Source organism: Durio zibethinus, chromosome 16, assembly GCF_047325235.1.
Source record: "Durio zibethinus cultivar Kanyao isolate XHJ-2024 chromosome 16, ASM4732523v1, whole genome shotgun sequence".
NCBI lineage: Eukaryota > Viridiplantae > Streptophyta > Magnoliopsida > Malvales > Malvaceae > Durio > Durio zibethinus.
The window spans coordinates 23,780,158-23,792,884 of NC_143177.1; the positions used below are offsets into that span (position 1 = coordinate 23,780,158).

Genomic DNA, 12,727 nt, shown 5'->3' on the forward strand with positions numbered 1-12,727 from the left:
CCATCAAAATTAATTTGATCAATTAACTGAATTAAATCAATTTTATTGATTAATTTAATTAAAATCAAATTATAAACACCTTTAATCAACCTTACAATAAAATATAAACCCGATATTTTGAAACCCCCAAAACAGCTACTTTGATGTTCATATCCTGGTTAAGGCGGGGGACTGGGATTGAGGCGATGACCACTTCTGGTCGAAAGAAGAAAAAAAGGGTAACCCCAAGGATCCCCTTACGAACAATAAAAGTTCAACCCTAAATTAATAAATCTCAAGAAACTGTTAACATTTTTTATCTGTGTTATGCCCTTCCCCCTTCAGGTTTGCTACATAAACCAAGAAAAGTAAAAGCAACAGAGGGAGATTTGAGCTTTGAGTTAAAGAATGAAAGAGATCGGCAACTCAACATTGCAGAAAAATTATAGCCTAATTGTCTAACATAACATCGATATCCTGGGCAATTTCGTTTCCTAAAATGAAGACAGTCATGGTTTATGAACAATAACATTTTACAAATAGCCACGGCACGAAAAGTTGCTTCATAGGAAGCGTAAATCGTTTCTGTACGTAACAATTGAAAGTTTTAAAAGACAGATCACAAATTTCGCTGCAAAACAAAGCAACATCGTGTATCTGAATTTTGGATGTAGTGATTTTACCCCTTTTTTAAATCTTTTTGACCATTAATCTCTTTCTTATTTTTACAGCTCCCCAGTGACAGTGAGGTAGAGAACAAGCCATTGACAAACATTTTAAACAGTTAAATACAGAGAAACTAATGAAAGAATTGTACCCGCTTACCACATTGAAAACAGGAAACAGGTGATCCGAACCCTGCAAGCAAAAAAGATAAAAATGTTAAAATTTCATGATCTGAACAGCTCTTTTTTTATGTGGGCAGACAGCAAGAAGAGCGAATCGAAGTTTCTTCATTCGATTCGATTTATCTCAGAATAGAAGATGAGTGTGTATACTACAAATAGAAAAGAATTAATTTGCATGACCTTCATTAGGAGGGTATAAATAGTAGTGTCAAGAAGTGAAAGCAAAAAGCCTATCCGCAATCTGTGTGCGACAAATTGGACACTCAGAACAAGCAAGCGAACAAGATTTACATACTGCAAAAAACGAAAAAAATAAGCATTTCCAAAAATAGTTGATAAGCACTAAGTGCAAAATATACAGTATGGCTTAGAAAATCACTTACAACAAAAATGCCGACAAGGGAGAAGAATTGCAGTGGTTGGTGATTCAAAACATACTTTACACATATGGGAATTGGCATCTCCGTTTCCCAGGGATTTGAGCTCCTTTTCCTTCATCTCTTGCATTCGGGCCTGTAAGTATTAAAGCGTTTAAGTTTGCAGTGGTCTATGCAAAACCATTAACTTCCATGAAATAATGTGATTATCGCCACGGAATAATCAAACAGAATGATCTTTCAAGAAAACATTTGTCTCCCAATAATGAATCAATCCACGGGCTCCTAAGCCCTATCAAAGTTTGCAATATTACTCAATGAATCAGGATATACTTTCAGAATTCTAAACTAAACTGTATGATTTGACAAGAATAAGGAAAAAAGTAGAGTACTAACTGAACATGCAAGAATTAATATAAGCAAAGATGAGCCGGGTGTAAGTATGAAACTTGGAAGTCTAGCACAGCCTAATGATTATATTTGGAATAATCTTTCTTCAAAAAAAGAACTCTGAAGTTAACATGATAATGTAGTATGCCCAACCAGAACACAGGTTTGGTGAGGGCGATGGGAGGAATGAATGACAAAGACTTAAAGCCTCACATAAACATTTACGATCTAGTGTCTGAGAAAGTATTTGGTGTTTACAGATGCAATAGGGGTCCCTGATCTATGGGGTTGATCTCACCTAAAGCATGGACTGAGTTTAGTTTTGAAACAGGAAGAAACATGCTAGCAGAAAAACTTAAAACAGCCTATGAGTGAGGCATCTGAGTGAAGGCAATGAGCCCGCGGGGGGGGGGGGGGGGGGGCATGATAAACAGAAGTCAGCTCAAATTTGCGGTGCTTGAAAAGTCTGTACAGGAACAAACCTTCAGGCGAGAAACCAGGGGCTCTTCCTTAGGTATTTCATTAGCTGATTTTAATGACACTTCTGAAACTTGTCTCTCTTTCAGGATATCATTAATCTCAATGTTGTTTGCTTTTGGATCATCAACATTATCCAAACCATTACCATGGTGCTCATCTGTATTACTCTCAACAGTAGCAGCTCCCTCTTTCTTCAACTTAGCAACAAGCACCCACATGTTAGCTAAATCATTCTCCAGAGCTTCCTCCCTCTTCTTTGCTTCTTCAACCTTTTTCCTGTATTCATCTTCTATGAACTCCTTGTCAGCCAGGGCGGCTTCAAGAGCTGCCTCCTTTTGTTTCCTAGCCTGTAGTTCCATCTTTAGGTCATCTGGATCAAGATTCCACAACTCAAACTGATCACCAACTGCTCCAGAAAAGTCATGAGAGCGGCCAGAGTGCCGCCCCTTCCTACCAGGTTTCATGCTGTCACTATTCTTACGGTTGACACCATTGACAGTTAGATTAGCAGAACCTCTAGAGTGCGCCAACTCTTGAGCAGCCAATAATTCCTTCTCCAGTTTGGCATTCTGTACTGAGAGCTTGGTCGTCTCACCAGCCAAATTCTTTAACTCAACAGCAGCAGCAGACGCCAATTCTTTAGCATAAGAAGCTTCCTCAGCAAGTTTCTGATTTTGGACACACAACCCACTGTTCTCCTCAGAAAGTTGCACCTGTTCTAGTTTTAGTTTTTCATTCTCAATCTCCTGCATAGTTAAACACAACTTAGATCAGTTCAAAGGTGCAAGGAAGACAAAGGACTATATTGATGACAATCAAATCTTTGCTCTTAACATGTGGATATTATCATATTACATAATTAACTATGTAAAAGGCATACTAATGAATCATCTTAATAGAAAAACTCAGCAAACCTCCATCAAAATTTAAAATTTTATGAAATATTTAAGAAAAGAAAAGCTGAGAACCAAGTAAAAATCGTTTATAATAGGTGCACCTTACAATTTCATAGCAAGAGTCTTACAATCTACCTAAAATGCTACTGAGTCATGAGTAAGTGATAGAAGCAACATTCAAAAGGAGAAAATGGCAGAGAATTGCTTAAAAGATATCACGTCACCTGCACTAAGATATCAAATTACGTCACAAAATTTTAATTGCAAGTTGTGACCATCACACTTTGAATTGTGCTAAACATTCCTAATATATATGAAACAAAAGAGACAAGTAATTGATAGCCTCCTGATTAAAATGATTTTTTTTTTTTTTGTTTTGTACTTATCATGGAGGTGAGTTCAGGCAGAGGCATATTGGTAATATTTCGTGAAATCATATAAAACTAAGACATACCACTATATGAAAACAAACCAGTTGAAGACTAAAACTTGTGACAACAGAAAGGATCAGCCATTAAGAGTTAGACTATCCCAACAATAAGTAAATTACCTGAGATTGAATCTTTGTTCTTAACTCGTCAGCATATTCTCCAGATATTCCCTGTTCAGAAGATAATTTGTCACCAGAAAGAGATGCCAACTGCTGCTCCAGGAGATTCACCTTCCCTTGCAATTCCTCATTCTCAGAACACTGCAAACAACCAAAACCATAAGTGAAAATAGTTCCATAATTATGAAGGAGAAACTATCAAGCTACAACATATTGATTTAATAAAAAAGCTAGCAGCAGCTAAAGAAGGACCAAATGCAACACTAAAATTTATATTAGCCATAATAAGCCATTTTATGTATGGAGGAAAAAAGACATCAAGCACAAGGCTTTCACCTTGTTCTGCAATTGTTCTTGGAGGATACGATTATCTGCTGATTTTATCTGTATCAAGGAGCAGAATCAACTTGATTACACAATGAACGTAAAGAACCCTGTTTATCAATGCCACACCACTTATATCACTACCAGAAAATTGAATATTTAAGAAATTGTCACTATTTAACATGCCTTAATCAATGGTGAAAGAGTGATCAAATGTACTTCAACTCCATAAATTAGAAGATTGGAATGAAATCACTCACCTCCAGCTCAAAACTTTTTTCATTACACTGAGTCATCAATCTCATAACTGTCTGTTTCAACAAGAAAACATTTAGAATTAATTAAACGAAAGCCAATGGCAATAAAACCCTCACATATAATTTAATATAAAATAAAATAATTAGTATAAACAACATTGACATAAACAGAATGACAACACTACCTGCTGCATATCCACAAATGATGCATTAGCAATTGAAGCTTCACCACTCTCAATTATGTGTTGCTCTAAAGCCCTCATTTGCCTCCTCTTTTCTTGAATCTCTATTTCCAAATTCTGTATCTGTTTTCAGGGAAAAAAATAAAAATTATTAGGACCTTAAGAAAAAATATGAAAAGTTTAATATTGAGTCAGTAGATAGATAATGGAAATACAAGTAAGAACTGAAAGTTTAGTCTAGATTGCACTCCCCTTTGCATTAATTAGATTCAAACTTTGTCTTATAACCTCATGGGCATCCAGATAATCTTAAAATTTATAGATAGACTAGAGAATAAGTATTAATAATAGATCAGTTCAATCTTTCCTCTTTGCCATAGAAAAGTAAGTTACCCATGGAATACCATCAAAACCCCAATTCTTCCAGCAACAGGAATATCCATCAGCACTTTCTCTGAATTAACATGTGCTATGATGTAAGACGGAGGAAAAGAGTACCTGAGCTTTTGAGCTATCAGGATCATTTACAGACTGGTCCAACAGGCGTTTCAGGGTACTGGTGCTAAATGCAATCTCTCCAGCAAGCATCTTAACTTGCTCAACAAGAAGGTCCATCTGATCTGATGTCATCCCACCCTATAACCACAGAGGTGTTTGCTTTTATTACATTATCAATAGCAATTCAGGAAAATTAGAAAGATTGATATCAATGAAAGCAACTACGATTTGTGATTCATGGAAGCAATAGAGGATGATATGTCACTGTATTATGATTTATAAAAATATCTTCACATGAAATGTGTGTTGGTGACAGGTGAACTTCAAATTTCAGCTGCAGATAGATAAACTGGAAAAGGGAAATGAAGTGGAATAGAAGAGTCAAACTACACTCTGCCCCATGCTGAAATGATGCTTCTAAACCAAAGTTTAAATGTCTAAAAGAGTAACTTAAAAAAAGATTGCCAAGGAATACACCTGATAGTTTTCACTCAATTCTATTTCCTAATGTTTAGCAAAACCTGTTTAGCACAGTCATATCTAACAGGTATGGGAAATTTTTAACTAAATAAGTCTAAAGGCACATCTTTTTAGTCACCTAGAGTTAAGGAGAACCACCATAAAAATTATTAAAAAAGAAAAAAGACAACATGAAATTAAAAGATGGAGAGGATTGATTATGTGGGTATAAGACCATCCAACTGTCAAGTTAGAAAGAGAGAAATTTAATAAAGGAAAATACAAGGAATCCTTTCAGAAAACATAACAAATGAGAATTAAAAAGGTAGAAATAAATGAAACAAGCCAAACATACTGCCAGCAGTTTTGTCACACTAATAAGTTCACCCGCTTGAGTTGATTCAGTGACAGTACTGCTTGTTGGCGAGAGCTCATCATTTCTCCTGCTGGAGGATCTTCTGTGTTTAAACTCATAAGATGGATCAGAAGCAACCGCTGCAATCAAAGATGGAGAATCTTTTTGGTTCTCACCATCTATGATCAAGGTACCATCTACATCCAGTTTCTGATGAAGGAAAAGTGTCAAAAAGATTAACACCATAATCATGTTAATAGACTGAAAACCAGGACCTACAAAAAGTTCTCATGAGTCATGACTACAATATACAGTCCTACAAAAGAAAGGCAGACAAGGATGGTAAAACTCAGTAGCAGAGATATATGATATAGAGATACAGATGCATAGTTGAGGTATAAGCACTCAAAAAATTTACAGGTTAGAGAACATATTTTGTTTCATCTTTTTCATCATTTGAATAGAATGGTACATTGGCCCTTTTCTCTGTGTGTGTGTGCGTGTGCGTGTACGCGTGGTGTGTGGACTATTCTTGCGGTCTTACTTCTTCAACCATCAGTATAAAAGAATCAAGCTTTTGGTTTGGCCTATTTATGATAAGAACTTACATCATCCGCACCAACAGAATGACTCCTATGATGACTTGGTACATCACTCAAACATCCAGGAATGCTAGCTTTGGTAGAAACAAGTATAAGCTTGGTGAGCCTTTGGATTCTGCTCATCAAAGCAGCTTTGGCTTCCTCTTCTTCCTCTAATCTGGACTGCATTTTCACCTGTCCTTCCTCCAACTGTCCCATAACCAACACATAGCATGAAGAATACAGTAAATAGTCACTCTATCAAATAAAACAATATGATTGTGCAAAGGAAATTGCCAAACCTGTTGCCTTAAGCTCAAAAGTTCTTCATGATTAACACCAACAAGCATTCCCTGCCTTAGATGATCAAGTTCTTCTTTTAGGACGGAAATTTCTCTTTGATACTTCTTAATCAATGATTTTTCATCAATAATCTGGAATAAAATTTAATTTTGAAAGCATCATAAGATTGGGTCTTAAATATATCTCACTATAACTAGTCAATAGAAACGACACTGATGCTATAGAGACCTTATTACGTGAGGCATAGATTTCCACTTGCTTTGCCCTGCTTGCAAACTTCAGGGTATTATGAGTTTCCTCCATATTACTAGATGCAGGTGTGACTGTGCAAATAAGCTGTAATTTTAGAGGAAAAATGCAAAATAGATGAATAACATTTTGACAATATTGATAATGAATACATAATCACAGACAAATTACATAATAAGACTAGAGAAAAAATTGAAAGAGAGGAAAATTGTAATTTTATGTTGTAGGAAGGTAGGTAAAATCCAATGAACCTATCAGAATTAGCAAATAATGCACAGTTACAAATAAAATATACTGATCAACTTACCGAAACATGTCCATGCCCACTAAGTGAAGATTGCAAAAGGCGGGTAAGCTTGGAGTCTCGATATGGAACATGGGATGCTTTTCCTTCACTTAACTTTCCTATTACCTTCTCATCGAAACCAGATGATCTAATTATAAAACTAAAAATAATAGCTGAGATACCAGCCAATAAAACAAAGTCAGAAATGAATAATTTGACCTTAAAACTCATTATCCACTCCGCACTTATTGCTATTAGTAAATAACTGAGACTGCTGGAGAAAATAAATTTGTCAAGAATCAATTCCTTTTCTCCAACTTAACAGAAACTATAATCCTGCAGAGTAGTTGAAGGAACATACTTGAGGCTTTGTATGTTTTGGCCTTATAATAGACTGAAGGTGTTCAACAAGAGGAAAGTAATAAACATTCATCAATAATAATGTTTATACAAGGAACCTACAGTTCCAAGAGTTAGAAGACTTTTGTTTATGTAAGATCCTTCCTTTCTCCTTAGTCCGGTTGTCTCAGTTTTTGAGCTCTCAGATCCAGCTAAATCAATCAAATTCTGGAGAAAGGAACAAATAAAGTGGCAAGTTAAGCCATTTATTAGAGAGGAATATTCTTTCTTGAAAAATGACAGTGAATTAAAACATACAAGTTGAGAGAAGACAACTCCATCATATTCATCACCGTGAGCACTACTCTCAATCATCTGTGAATTTGCCAGTAACAGCAGTTAGAAAAGAAAGGGCATGTATAACATAAGTATCAATTTTGTTTCAGAAACAGTAAAAAGCAGACATAGAAAAACCCTCTAAGTTAAACTAAACAGTGACTAACCAAATTTTAAATTTACCCAAAGTTTTGACAGGGAAATGATTAAGTTCCTATGTCAAGAATGTTTACCAATGTGAATATTGTGTGACTTCGGCTACTGTTGAGATTGAAGTTATTTGAACCGACATGACGATGCTCTACCAACCAACGCACAAATGGAAACTTAGTAGTAGAAAAACTCTCACAAATAGATTACATAGCAGGGGGAAATAAAAAGATATGGAAAAGGTAGGAAAACTGCAAAAGTAACCCCGGAAAGCACCTTCCCCTGCAGCAATAAAAGAAAGGGCATGCCCGGGAGACAAAACCACTTCTTCCTTTATACCCTCAACGTAAGTTCCCTGGAAGATAATGCTAACATAAGCACAAGTATGAAACTACTATATGTTAATTACAAGCCATTCCATCAGCAACTTTATTGAAACATTTCTGATAATCTCAACCCAAATCCACCCAAAAGAAAAGAAAAAGCATTTATAAAGAAGATTCATTAGATTGATATTAGATGTGAAGAATGTGTCTTTGTGTGCATGTGACTTTTTTGAGAGAATGACACCAAGGTCATAAACCAAAATAAACACAACGCAAGAATTTGAATAAGATGAGCAAAATACCTGGGCATCTTCTCTAACACGCAAATTTTGACCAGTTGGATCAAGTAAGTCATTTATCACCTGATGTAAGAAGCAGAATAACATAAAATCAAATTAAAAGAAATTCCAACTTAAAAAGGAAAGGAACTGAAAGCCGGAAATTTGAACCACATAGATTATAGAATTAACAGTTGAGCAAAACTATTCTCACTAAAGTAACATCATAAAATAAACAGCAGCAACAGAAATGTGAAACCTAAAATGAAATAAATTCTAACCTCAAAGGCCATGTTATAATTCAATCATAAACTTAAAAGTACAACTCACCTCATTGTAGATTTCAAGATATGACACACGGAGTAAGAATTCTCTCCCTGGAGTCTGAATTATGAGTGCAGTCAGTCATTCAAACTTTATTCATAGGATACTATTGGTGAAAATAATTGAAAACAAGTAAACTATGCTGCAGCAAGCAAGCATTGTTATGGTATAACTACTGTTGTCCTAGACAATCAATGTCACTTACTTTTCAACACTAAATAAATGAAAGTTAATGAGAAAAAAGGTAACTAAATAGTTGCCTAAGACAACAGCAAATGCACTTCAGTTTTATAAGATGAAGCACAAATAATCCTTAACATTGCATTGAAACATGAAAGACAAACAAATAAAAAAAACCATCGAGTTAAAATGACAAGTAAATACCATTTGTTAATCAAGTGCCAAAGGTAACTTCTATAAAGCAATGTCGTCCCTACTGACATACTCCAAAACATTTTACCGTAAGGTCTATAACTGATGAACTAGAATTCGAGGAGAAAATTGGGTGTTTCACATCAAAATGGAACTGACAAATTCAAGTCATGCAGGTGCAGGTGTAGGTTAAAGAAACAACACTAGATGAAAAGGAAAGGAAAAACAGCATTCATCTGACGGTTCTATATTTAGGCTGAATAAATGATGTCACGACACTTACATCCTGGATAATGCTGAACACATCCTTTATTGCTAATGGTATAATACCAGGAGCATTTTGGTCTCCCTGTGCATAATATGAAAGAAACAAGTAAAAAGTAACATGACTGGAAATAATTATATATTTATGTAATAGGATAACACAAATAAGACTCATAATAAAGAACAGATGTAAAACTATTGATAATTCTCAGGATGCATCACACTGGGCCTGTTAATAATTGGATTTAAATAGTAATATGAATAAAAATTCCAAGAGCATATTACAAAAATCTCTTTGCCAATAAAGGGTCCCAAATGAATATACAGTTTTAATTCAACAGAACATCCCCAGATAGTAGTTAAGTGGTAAAAAATACACTTAACTGAAATACAAATACAAAATTTTTTTTCTTGTGTCTTTTTCAGAGTATGTAAGAGATGCACAGAGTATGAAATTGGAAGTTAATATGAAAACATGATTTGGTTTCATTACTACTTAAGTACAAGTAAACATGTACTAATTGATGAACATTTTCCTGAAACATTGTCCATGCAATATCATGTGATTACTAACTTTCAGAAAGGATAAATTGTCAAATATAAGACACTTTCATGTAGAGTAACTGTCAAATATAAACAAAAAGTGATAAAAGAACTCCATTGATAAGACACTTTCAAGAAACTCAAATGCAATGGCTTATGCCAAAAAAGAGGTTTTGCAATGTGTAATATCTCTACCGTCTGTAATTGATTATTTGTTAACAATTTGTGGAGGCAACCTCCAGATTTGTTTTAGGAGTTCCCTTCCCAATTGCTCTATAAGACAAATTCAATCAAATGCAACATAAACTAGCAAATTTGTTATGCTGAAAAATCTATATATATAACTGCACAACCAAAATTGATACTGTAATCAATGAAGAAGTGTACTTGACAGAAAAATAAGCAACAAAATTGATTCGACTAGATTTTTAAGAATTCCTATACTACTCAATTAAAACTAGGGAAACAGTAGATAAAAGAAGTTTGATGGGAGGCAACTAGACTTACATGCATAGTGTGTGTCTTCCCACTACTTGTAACACCATAAGCAAAAACAGTTCCTATAATTCCATCAAGCCACTATCAGCTTCAATTAAATACATAATATAATTTCAGAATTGAAACAAACCAACATGTTTGAGGAACATGACAATAAATGACTTTGAATCAATTCATCTTTAGATAATTTTAGTTAAAATTTAATTAGCAATCAACTGAAAAAAAAAATCAATTTAAGTTCCAGTAACTCAATTTTCATACCATTAACACCTTCCATTGCAGCCTTCACTACAGGTTTAGCAGCTACGTCATAAACCTCTTGAGAAGTTGCATGAGGTCCGAATACTCTGTCTGTAAAAAGCAAACAACATAACCTTCTTATGAAATCAGCATTCATTGCCAGGCATACACATCATATTTCTGCTAAATCATTTTAACCAAAAATTAGTAAATCCTTATAAATTAAACTCAGATTACATAGCAAAACCAAATCCACCAACAAATAATATATTTCTTCATTTAATTGGAATACTTTTCAAATAGATAGATTCAACAATTCCAGAAATTGACAATAAAAAAACTACAGGGAAAATCTGCAATAAATTCCAATCCTAAAAGTCAAAAACAAATTAAGCAATTACCAAATGCGTAAGCTGTAGCTGGATTATACTCGCTTCTCACAATCTTATCGCCATCCGCGTACCACGCGACCTCATCCCCTCTCTGGAATTCCCTTTCACTATAACCAGAGAAAATAAAAATGAGCATATCAATCAAATGAATTGCATTACCTGAAAATAAACTCCGACAACAATAAAATTGAAAAGAAAAATCATCTTCTTAGATCTAATCCGCTACACTCAGATCTACCACTTACTTCAACGGCCGAAACCGAATCGTAACTGAAATACTATCCCCCGATCTCGGCGCTTCCAACGGCCCGCCTATTATCTCCTCCGGCTCGTAAGCGACTGGTGTGTGAGCATTGTAACCGCGTGAACCGTAGTACAGCGAATCGGACCTGGACTGACTCGGCGTCATCGATCGAGAACCGTAACCACTTCCTGAGTTGAAGTACGAAGACGCCGACGACGAGCACGTGGGAGGCATTAGTTTGTTGCTCATTAACGATGAAGTTGAAGAAGTGGATGAGAACGGACTCGAAGGTTTTCGATATGAAAACGGCGAGCTGCTTCTTGCTCGAGAAGAAGACGCCATTTTGGAGAGACGCTGACTACTGAGTCAGTGACTCGGTAAAGAGAATGCGTAAGAATAAGAAGAAGAAGAGAGCTTGCCAGTAAACTCACATGGCTTGACACACAAAAGCGAAGAGCATTTCGTTTGTTTTTCGGATTTTATTTCAACTTGCTTTATTGCTTGCAGAGAAAGTAGCTATAGAAATTAGAAAGCAAGAAAACAGAGAGAAAGAGAAAGATTGTTTCTTCTTCTTTAAGACAATGAAGGGTTGCATAGAAACAAAAAATATATATAAATAAAAGAGCTGGAAACTTGAAATTGAAATGTAGGATACTAAAGACTGCCTGACTGGTGGGAGAAGGGAACGATTTTTTTTTTTTTTTAGTTTGAATTTACAAATTTTATTTTTACTGTAGAGTGACGTGGAGGTTGGGTGGAAGATGGGGCGGGTTTAATTAAACTCGGTGAAATGCACCCGCAAAGTAGATGGATTTTGAAAAAAAAAAAAAAAGTGATAAATGAGCGGGAATAACCGCAGATGGCGATTGAGAACAAGCTAATTTATATTTGACATATTTCAGTTCGGGATTATATTATTAAATATTAAATTAATTTTTTATCGTTTAAATTTTAATTGAATTAATTCAATTTTTAAAATTTTTTTAATGAAATTTTGAATTGAACCGAGTTTCGATTTGATTTTTTTAGCAAGTTGTCGGAATTTTTTAAATTCAAATAACTTTTTTAACTCTACATAACAACGTTTCTCACTATTCACATAATAAAATACTTAAAATGTTTAGCGCCTTCTTGTAAAACCAAAAAAAAAAAAAAGGAAAAAATCCACGACTGTTTGGTAGAAACGTGGGAATCAAGGAGTAGAGGAACGTCGTGGGGAGAAAGTGCTTTTGGCTGTATTTGATAAGATTGCGACACGTCACAATTAACGGAATTTTATGTATTTATGTATGTAACTTCCTCAACGGCTCCTTGTCATGCAATTCCTGTCGAATTCCTATTTTTAAACTTTTTTTTTTCTTCTTTAGGCTAAAAGACTTCGCTATTTCTATTTTTCATAGCTGTTGT

The 12,727-nt window shown here is 34.9% G+C and overlaps 1 protein-coding gene across 1 annotated transcript; it reads right to left on the reverse strand.

Annotated features, from left to right (window-relative positions):
* Positions 1 to 454: 454 nt before the first annotated feature.
* On the reverse strand, positions 455 to 11,903 carry LOC111297124 (kinesin-like protein KIN-7D, mitochondrial). The gene is made up of 25 exons (XM_089745557.1): positions 11,322 to 11,903; positions 11,086 to 11,183; positions 10,706 to 10,795; positions 10,454 to 10,506; positions 9,423 to 9,488; positions 8,774 to 8,827; positions 8,468 to 8,527; positions 8,116 to 8,194; positions 7,923 to 7,990; positions 7,672 to 7,728; positions 7,477 to 7,581; positions 7,036 to 7,140; positions 6,708 to 6,815; positions 6,479 to 6,610; positions 6,204 to 6,386; positions 5,596 to 5,805; positions 4,782 to 4,919; positions 4,287 to 4,406; positions 4,105 to 4,155; positions 3,857 to 3,904; positions 3,521 to 3,661; positions 2,077 to 2,820; positions 1,211 to 1,340; positions 1,008 to 1,121; positions 455 to 837 (listed from the first exon to the last, which is right to left on the reverse strand). Exons 1-24 carry the CDS (start codon positions 11,660 to 11,662, stop codon positions 1,036 to 1,038), a joined length of 3,267 nt encoding a protein of 1,088 aa, XP_089601683.1. The 5' UTR covers positions 11,663 to 11,903; the 3' UTR covers positions 455 to 837; positions 1,008 to 1,035.
* Positions 11,904 to 12,727: the final 824 nt, after the last annotated feature.

What these genes read in the sequence shown, in the direction of transcription:
- LOC111297124 (XM_089745557.1), bottom strand. Translation starts at nt 11,662, where the DNA reads ATGGCGTCTTCTTCTCGAGCAAGAAGCAGCTCGCCGTTTTCATATCGA. An exon ending in GTCACACAATATTCACATTG is followed by an intron (nt 7,729 to 7,922) that starts GTAAACATTCTT and finishes GCAAATTCACAG; the next exon opens with ATGATTGAGAGTAGTGCTCA. An exon ending in CCCTGGTTTCTCGCCTGAAG is followed by an intron (nt 1,341 to 2,076) that starts GTTTGTTCCTGT and finishes TAATACTTACAG; the next exon opens with GCCCGAATGCAAGAGATGAA.